Source organism: Colobus angolensis, unplaced genomic scaffold, assembly GCF_000951035.1.
Source record: "Colobus angolensis palliatus isolate OR3802 unplaced genomic scaffold, Cang.pa_1.0 Scaffold387, whole genome shotgun sequence".
Classification (NCBI taxonomy): Eukaryota; Metazoa; Chordata; class Mammalia; order Primates; family Cercopithecidae; genus Colobus; species Colobus angolensis.
The window spans coordinates 394169-403657 of NW_012117232.1; the positions used below are offsets into that span (position 1 = coordinate 394169).

Genomic DNA, 9489 nt, shown 5'->3' on the forward strand with positions numbered 1-9489 from the left:
TGTTAGCCAGGATGGTCTCGATCTCCTGACCTCGTGATCCGCCCGTCTCAGCCTCCCAAAGTGCTGGGATTACAGGCTTGAGCCACCGCGCCTGGCAGGTCTTGTTATTAACCCCATTTTATAGCTGCAAAAGAGAAAGGCTGTGTAATCTGTCCAAGCTTAGAGGGCCAGAAAGTGGCAGAGCCGGGAGTCAAGAACAAGCTGTCCGGCTCCAGCGCTCAAATCCAAGTGCCTCATGGGGGAGGCGTGAGAATTAAATGAAGTAGAGCACCTGGCACACACCACACACACAATGGGCATTGGTTGCTGTTTTATTGTTACCACTAGAAGGGGGTTTTAGGGAAAGCAGAAATGCATAGAAGATGTGAGCCAGGTTTTCCCACCTGGGTATGCAGGGATTTGCAGTGGTCCTGGCTTATCAAGAGGTGATCAAGAAGGAGGGGCAGGGAAAGGGACAGGCTTCTCTGGCTTAGCTCTCATCTGGGTAGAGGATCAATGGGAAGGTCTGTGGACATGGCTGCTGGCTCCTAGGAGAGCCAGCCATCACGACGAAGATCTTGAATGGGGTGCCTGGCAGGGTGATCTGGGACATGGTTGGTCTGTACTAAATCTCACTCAAAACATAGATCTGAATGAGGAAACAGAAATACTGTTTCTGAGAAAACCAGAATGGAAAAGAGCTTTAACATCTCTTTAGACTGGGTGCAGTGGCTCACGCCTGTAATCCCAGCACTTCGGGAGGCTGAGGCGTGTGGATCACCTGAGGTCAGGAGTTGGAAAGCAGCCTGGCCAACAGGGTGAAACCCTGTCTCTACTAAAGATACAAGAATTAGCTGGGCGTAGTGGCAGGTACCTGGAGTCCCAGCTACTTGGGAGGCCGAGGCAGAATAATTGCTTGAACCAGGAGGGGAAGGTTGCATTGAGCCAAGATTGTGCTATTGCACTCCAGCCTGGGCAACAGAGTGAGACTCCATCTCCAAAAACAAACAAACAATCAAATAAACAAACAAACAAAGCCACATCTCTTTAGAGGTCCAAGGGAGGCTGTGAGTGAAAGAAAAAGTATATGATATTCCCTTTGGACGGATCTGAGATTGAAGGCAACCTTTATCACTTCTTAGCTGGGTGACCACAGCAAGTTGCTGAAGCCTTTGTGTGCAGTGGTATAAATGTGAGTAATAATAATAGCTGATGTTTGTTGAATGTTAACTCCATAGATAGTACTATGAGCTGTACACGTATTAATTCTTTATATCTTTGCAATAGCTTTCTCAGGCAGAGATCATTGAGGCACAGAGAGGTTATGTAACTTGGCCAATGCCACACAGCTCTTCAGTGGCAGAGTTGGGCTTTGAACCCAGGCCAGCTGGCTGGAAAGTTCATCTCTTTGGCACTGCAAATACTGCCTCTCTGTTTGGCTTTTTTGACAAATATTTATTCAGCACCTACTGCGTGCCAGACACTGACTTTGAGGTTGTTCACTGGATCCAAGATAAGTTATGTATGTAAGTTATAAGCACCACAGCACCTGGCACATAGTAAGTGTTAGAGAAATATTTGCTGAGTGAACAATGAATGAAGGAATGAATGTGTCTTGATTGTTTTATTGCTAATGAGTGTAAACCAGGAAATGTGTGGTTCTCGTCACCTGGCCCTCCTGGTAGAGCCATGCTCTGAATGACAGTTTCTCTCCCCTTTGGGGCTCCCGTGGGAAGCCACCTCACCCTGACTCCATCTGTGTATCTCAGCAGAGCCCAGGCTAAGCTACTTGAGGCCAAGTAGGCCTGGCTGCCCCTCTTCCCAACCTGTGGAGTCTGAGCACTGGCTGGTGCTTTCAAACCATGCATGGAGGTTGGGCACGGTGGCTCACGCCTGTAATCCCAGCACTTTGGGAGGCCAAGGCAGGTGAATCACCTGAGGTCAGGAGTTCAAGAGCAGCCTGGCCAACATGGCAAAACCCCGTGGTGGCACGCCCCTGTAATTCCAGCTACTTGGGAGACTGAAGCAGGAGAATCGCTTGAACCGGGAGGCAGAGGTTGCAGTGAGCTGAGATTGCACCATTGCACTCCAGCCTGGGTGACAAAGTGAGATCCCGTCAAAAAAAAAAAAAAAAAAAAAAATCAAATCAAATCAAGCCATGCATGAGGGTCTGGGCCCAGAGCTGAGTCAGACAAGTTGGGACAGCTGGTCTCGAGGTATCAGGGTGTTGGACAAAGTCCTTTTGTGTAGAGCTGAGGTCCTCTGTCCAGTCTCAGCTGAATGTCCTATGCCCATTAGAGGATGGGTAAGCTCATTGGTGGGCTCTTAACATTTGGGGGGCACTTTGGTTCTTGTGTGACATGGGGAGTCTTGGGGTACCTTTCTCTGTCATTGGGGAGTATCCATTCCTGGAAACCAGATGGATTCAGGAGGCCAAACTGTGACAATAGTTCCTCCATTAGAGTGGGACTGGATGGGACACTGGTGAGTGCAGCCACCCTGGCTCTGGGGCCTGGGCTGGTTGAACATCTTGGTGAACAGGAAGGCTCTTTACCCATGGGCCAGGGAGTGGCTGATCAGCTGCAACCTGCCCTTCGACCTCAGGTTCTGACTTGTCTAATTTTCTTCCACACCCCAAATTCCCAATCCCAGTCCCCAACCTGTTCATGAACCTCCAATTCCACCCCATGATTCTCCATGCCATTTCCAGCCCAAACTCCAAATCTGCATTTTATACCCATCACACTTTCAGACCACAAGTAGGGTTTTCATTGGCTGAGCAGTTCAACCAATCAGGAGGTCTTATTCAGGGCCTAGCTACTCATAAGGGGAGACCTGGGCCGGACACAGTAGCTCATGCCTGCAACCCCAGCACTTTGGGAGGCCGACGTGGGTGGATTGCTTGAGGTCAGGAGTTCGAGACCAGCCTGACCAATATGGTGAGACATTGTCTCTACTAAAAATACAAAAATCAGCCGGGAATGGTGGCACACACCTGTCGTCCCAGCCACTTGGGAGGCTGAGTCAGGAGCATTGCTTGAACTCAAAAGGTGGAGACTGCAGTGACCCAAGATCATACCACTGCACTCCAGCCTGGGCAACAGAGCAAGACTCTGTCTCATAAAATCAAACAAATCATAAGGGGAGGCCTGGATATGGCTCATGGGCTACTAAGTTGGAGCCTTGGTGTCTCAATCTGACTGTGGCCACATCTCTGAAGGGCTGGAGAGAGGCTCGGAGGGAGTTAGGGAGGAGTTAAGGGGTGGTCTCCTACACGCGATTCCTCCAGGGCCATCCTGGGGGCTGGACTTAGGACGTAGAGGCTGCCCTTTATCTCTTACCCTCTGCCTGGCATCTCAGGGAAATTGGAAGCAATTTGGCGTCTCTTTATATTTGAGCTGGGCCCTGGACTGACTCTCACCCTGTGAAACCAGCCTGGTGGGTTGGCTGGGACATGCTGTCTCGAGTGCCAGCCACGTGGTCAGCCCTGGGCTCATGACTCCCTCCTCTCTTGTGGGTTACAGTGGTGGACACTTCAACCCCGCGGTGTCCCTGGCAGCCACGCTGATCGGAGGCCTCAACGTGGTGATGCTTCTCCCGTACTGGGTCTCACAGCTGCTCGGGGGGCTGCTCGGGGCTGCCTTGGCCAAGGTGGGTGAACCCCAGGGGCTGGGCTAGTGGCTTCCTCTCTGATGGGGCTGCTGGAGGTGCATGACGTGTGTGTGTGTCGGGGGGACAGTGAGGAGTGGGGAAATGTCCAATCTTTTGCTTATTTCTGCCAGTGGAATTGGTGGACGTTTTTCTTCTCTCTTTCTTTCTTACCGCATTTTACTTTATTTTTATTTATTTATTACTTATTTATTTATTTATTTTTGATGGAGTCTCGCTCTGTCACCCAGGCTGGAGTGCAAGGGTGTGATCTCGCCTCACTGCAACCTCTACCTCCTGGGCTCAGGCAATTCTCCTGCCTCAGCCTCCTGAGTAACTGAGATTACAGGCGCATGCCACCACACCTGGCTAATTTTTGTATTTTTAGTAGAGATGGAGTTTCACCATGTTGGCCAGGCTGGTCTTGAACTCCTGAGCTCAAGTGATTTGCCTGCCTCGGCCTCCCAAAGTGCTGGGATTACAAGCGTAAGCCACTGGGCCTGGCCTCTCTTTTTTATTTTAGAGATGGGGTCTCACTCTGTTGTCCAGGCTGGAGTGTGGTGGTGCAATCATAGCTCACTGCAGGCTGGGCCTCCTCGGCTCAAGTGATCCTCCTGCCTCAGCCTCTTAAGTAGCTGGGACTATAGGTGTGTGTCACCACACCCAACTAATTAAAAAAATTTTTTTTGTAGAGGTGGGCTCTCACTATGTTGACCACATTGGTCTCCAACTCTTGGTTTCAAGTGATCTTCCTGCCTTGGACTCCCAGAGTGCTGGGATTACAGGCATGAGTGACCGAGCCTGGCCAGCCACAGAGTTTTCATAGCTTTACGCATAAATCCATGGATAGACTTTCTCCCTCCATCCCTCTTTTTCTTTTTTTCCTCTCTCTCTTTCTTTGCTTTTGCCCTTAAGTCTCAGTTCAGCCAGGGACCCTTGAAGCCCGTCAAGATGTGGGCCTTGCTTGGCGGGTGCGTAGGGGGTGGTGGATGGGGAGCTCTGTTAGCTTGGTTGTGATAGGGTCTGAAGCTGTAAGTGCTGACCCACCGCAGACTTTGTTCTCAAGCCTCACTTTACTGTCATCCCCCGCCCTGGTCTCTCCGTGCTCCCATTTGAGAGCCACAGTCTGTTCCCATATCTATGGAACATGCCCGGGACCTTCCTGCTCTGCTTCTTTAGGAAAAGCAGTGCCCAGACCTAGCTCAAGCCCTGCTACTTAAAACCTGTCAAACACGGCTCTGCCAGTTGTGGGTCAGCACGTTTCCCTGAGCACATTCTCCCTGCTAAATGTTTTACACATATTCTCTTATTTCATCTCCCAGCAACTTTACGAGAAACCACAGTCAGTTCATAGACAGCGCTTACCTTGTGCCAGGCACACCAGCGGCCTTGTCTGTGAGCCGGGAGATGCCAGTATCATCCTTATTTTATAGATGAGAAAACAGAGGGGCAGAGAAGCAGGCAACTTGCTCAAGTTCAGACGTGCTTGTAAGCAGCACAGCCCCGACTGGGTCCAGAGTCCAGAAGCTTGCACACTGCGCTGTCTTTCCCCTTTGGGGCTGCGATAGCCCTGAGGCTGACTGCCCATAGAAGTAATTGAGCTCAGGCTTCAGGGCCCTCCTGCATATGCCCCTTCCACTATGGGGGCCTAGCAATGAATTCACCTGATCACATGTGTTTGTAAAGTTTGTAAGAGTAAGGTATTTTGAGCTGCACATGGCGGCTGATGCCTGTAATCCCAGCATTTTGGGAGGCAGAGGCAGGAGGATCACTTGAGCCTAGGAGTTCCAGACCAGTCTGGGCAACATGTGAGACCCTCCATCTTTACAAAAAATAATAATAAAAAAATTAGGTGGGCAAGGTTGGTATGCACCTGTGGTCCCAGCTACATGAGAGGATGAGGTAGGACGATCACTGGAGCACAGAAGATCGAGGCTGTAGTGAGCTACGATCAGGTCACTGCACTCCAGCCTGGGTGATGGAGCTAGACTCTGTCTCAAAGAAAGAAAAAAAAGATAGTTTATGTTCTTTTTCTCAAAGAGGATCATCTAAGTTACAGAAGCTTTAGGCCTGTAACCTGGAGCCATGACTGTGTTATCCTCATTTTTCTTTTTCTTTTTTCTTTTTCTTTTTTTTTGAGATGGACTCTTGCTCTGTTGTTCAGGTTGGAGTGCAGTGGTGTGTGTTATCTCAGCTCACTGCAACCTCCGCTTCCAGAGTTCAAGTGATTCTTGTGCCTCAGCCTCCTGAGCAGCTGAGATTACAGGTACCTGCAACCTCACCCCGCTAATTTTTGTATTTTTAGTGGAGATGGGGTTTCACCTTGTTGGCGAGGCTGGTCTCGAACTCCTGGGCTCAAGTGATCCACCCACCTCAGCCTCCCAAAGTGCTGGGGTTGCTGGCGTGAGCCACCACACCTAGCCCCATTCCTATTTTTCAGCTGAACAAAGTGAGGCTCAGAGAGGTTCAGTAGCTCACACAGGGTCACAGAGTAAAATCTGGCAGAGCTGGGATGTGGATCCAGGTCTATGTCACTGAAATTGGACATAACCCTTCACTGGCCCTTAAGGTGGGCAAGTATGTTTTTAGGCCCTCTCCCCTCAGTTTTCAGCTGTCTCTCTGCCCCACTGTGAGGCTGAGCAGCTTCTCTGTGCAGGTGGTGAGTCCCGAGGAGAGGTTCTGGAATGCATCTGGGGCAGCCTTTGTGACCGTCCAGGAGCAGGGGCAGGTGGCAGGGGCGTTGGTGGCAGAGATCATCCTGACGACGCTGCTGGCCCTAGCCGTATGCATGGGTGCCATCAATGAGAAGACAAAGGGCCCTCTGGCCCCATTCTCCATCGGCTTTGCTGTCACCGTGGATATCCTGGCCGGGTGAGTGTCCCTTGGCAGTGGGGCGACCATGCCCAGATCTGCACTGTCAGCCCTGGAGGAGCTCAGGCCTGAGGGCCACAGATTCAGTTGCTATTATGGGCCAGGAAGGTGCTGCAAATGGGGAGGTGGGCTGGCATCAGGCAGACAACAGGGAGTGGTGGGGACTGCGGTATCGGAGGCACTCCAATCAATTCAGCTCTTGTCAATTATTGCTGGGAACATGGGTTTGGGGTGATGATTTCATTCAAAGGAAGTCAGAAATTTAAATTTGTATGTGATGTTTTCCAATTTTCGTAGCGTAAATACAACATTTCTGTGAACTGTGTTCATTTGGTCACTGGGCAGCCAGGTTTTAGCCTCAGGATTACAAAAAGCATCTGTAGCTGTTGTCTCCTTTATTTTGAGTTTCCCAGCAGGTTTTGGAAGGGATTAAGGCAACAAGATTGGGGATGATGTCTCCCGTTTTATAGATAAGGAAACTGAGGCTCAGAGATGACAGAAGTGACTTATTTAAGGTCAGTGGGCAGTGACAAATTAAGTGATAGATTTGGAACAAGAGGATGAGTGAGCCCTTTTTATTTTTCTTATTTATTTTATTTAGCGATGGGGGCCACACTATGTTGCCCAGGCTAGTCTTGAACTCCTGGCTTCAAGCCATCCTCCTGCATTGGCCTCTCAAAGTACTGGGATTACAGGCATGAGCCACATTGCCCGGCCCAGGGAGTCTCTCCCTAATGTCTGACTCTTTCCTTTCTTTTGGACACAGAATTAAGTCTAACCTTTCTCCTGGGTCAGCTCTCCCTCAGCTTTGGGAGGTGGAGCCTGGGGCAGGCTGGGGAATGGGTAAAGTTGTGGCCATGCTTTGCTGCCCCCTAGTGGCCTTTGATTCACTTACAAGTCTTTTGACTTCGAAGCTGGACACAGGGTGGTGATGAGGTCTACAGGCCCCCAGCTTGAGAGAATGGGGTAAAGACAGAGCCCCAGAACGAGAGAGGTGCACCTGGGGAAGAGTCTCCCTGTAGGAGATTCTGGGCCTTAAGCTTGTGGTGCAACAAGGGCCTCATCTGGATCAGTTAGATTAGTTAATGCTTTTTGTACATTAATTATATTCAAAGTGTGGGCTCCATTTGCATTTTCTCATTCACTCCTGATGACAACCTATGGGATAGTCACTTTCACCTCACTTGAATACAGAGAGGTTCATGGGTTCATGGAGCGCCCCGCAACTAGAACTATCTGGGCTGGGGTTTTTCTTTCTTTATATATATATATTTTTAAATTTTTGTGGGTGAACCTAGTAGGTGTGTATATTTCTGGGTTACATGAGATGCTTTGATATAGGCATGCAATGCATAATTACCATGTCAGGGTAAATGGGGTATTCATCCCCTCAAACATTTATTCTTTGGGTTACAAACAATCCACTTGTACTGTTCGTTCTTTTATTTTATTTTTAGTTTTAGTTTTGAGACAGAGACTTGCTCTGTCACCCAGGCTGGAGTGCAGTGGCATGATCATGGCTCACTGCAACTTTCAATCTCCAGGTTCAAGCGATTCTCCTGCCTCAGCCTCCCCAGTAGCTGGGATTACAGGTACGCGCCACCACACCTGGCTAATTTTTGTATTTTTAGTAGGAACGGGGTTTCACCATGTTGGCCAGGCTGGTCTTGAACTCCTGACCTCAAGTGGTCTGCCTGCCTCAGCCTCCTAAACTGCTGGGATTACAGGCGTGAGCCACTGTGCCTGGCTGAGGTTACATGAGGTGTTTTGATACAGGTAAGCAACGTGTAATGATCACGTCAAAGTAAACGGGGTATTCATCCCTTCAAGCATTTATTCTTTGGGTCACAAACAATCCGATTATACACTTTTCATTATTTTATAATGTGTGGGCTGGGTTTTGAATCTAGGTCAGCTTGACTCCAAAAGGACTGAAACTGATGGACTTTGCTCTGTAGACTCTGGAACAGATGTAGATCCAGCTTCTCTTCCTGCCGTCGCTAAGCAGGCATTTTTGCTGGGCATTCTAGAGGAGTTTGTGGGGAGTGCTGGACTGCACGCCCAGTGGGGAGTCACACCTTCTGCTTCCTAGTGCTGATAGCCTCTCTACCTTCTTTAGGATCTACCCAGGAGCTCACGATGTGGGAGTTTAGAGAGGGTTTCTGGGTGGTGTGTGACTAGGTCTAGTTGGGGACATGAGCGTGAGGTGAGGTGGGGCCTGGCTGGGATCCTGGTGACCGGGGTGCCTGGGTGTTTGCAGGGGCACTGTGTCTGGAGGCTGCATGAATCCGGCCCGTGCTTTTGGACCTGCGGTGGTGGCCAACCACTGGGACTTCCACTGGATCTACTGGCTGGGCCCACTCCTGGCTGGCCTGCTTGTTGGACTGCTCATTAGGTAGGAGTGTGACACAGGGTCACTGGCCCGTGGAATGGGCACTTGGCAACATCTCCCAGAGAGTCCGGGGCTAGAGGGCTAGGCTCTCACTTGGGTTTGGAAGAGAAAAGAGGGCGCCTCTTTAGAGGCAAAGAAAATGGCTCCATCTAGGAGCTTTGGTTGCAAGTGACAGAGATCTATTTCAAAACAGCATTTGCCATAAAGAGGAATTCATTGGTTCACATCATCAGAAACTTCACAGGGAGCAGTGGTTTCCGGTGGTGCTCAGACAACATCTTTAGGACTTGGTCTTTCTCCCCTTTTTTTTTTTGACAGAGTCTCCCTCTGTTGCCCAGGCTAGAGAGCAGTGGTGTGATCTCAGCTCAGTGCAACCTCTGCCTCCCGGATTCAAGCAGTTATCCTGTTTCAGCCTCCCAAGTAACTGGGATTACAGGTGCCTGCTACCACACCAGGCTATTTTTTCAGTATTTTTAGCAGAGATGGGGTTTCACCATGTTGGTCAGGCTGGTTTCAAATTCCCGACCTCAGATGATCCTCCTGCCTAGGCCACCCAAAGTGCTGGGATTACAGGTACGAGCCGCCCTGCCTAGGCCACC

The 9489-nt window shown here is 50.0% G+C and overlaps 1 protein-coding gene across 2 annotated transcripts in view; it reads left to right on the plus strand.

Moving 5' to 3' along the window:
• AQP8 (aquaporin 8) overlaps nucleotides 1-9489 on the plus strand; it is a 14895-nt gene that overhangs the window by 2399 nt on the left and 3007 nt on the right. For both annotated transcript variants that reach the window (XM_011954625.1, XM_011954623.1), the window contains exons 3-5: nucleotides 3504-3630; nucleotides 6284-6498; nucleotides 8759-8893. In XM_011954625.1, the coding sequence (XP_011810015.1) occupies nucleotides 3504-3630; nucleotides 6284-6498; nucleotides 8759-8893 (477 nt within the window). The remainder of the gene's footprint in view (nucleotides 1-3503; nucleotides 3631-6283; nucleotides 6499-8758; nucleotides 8894-9489) is intronic.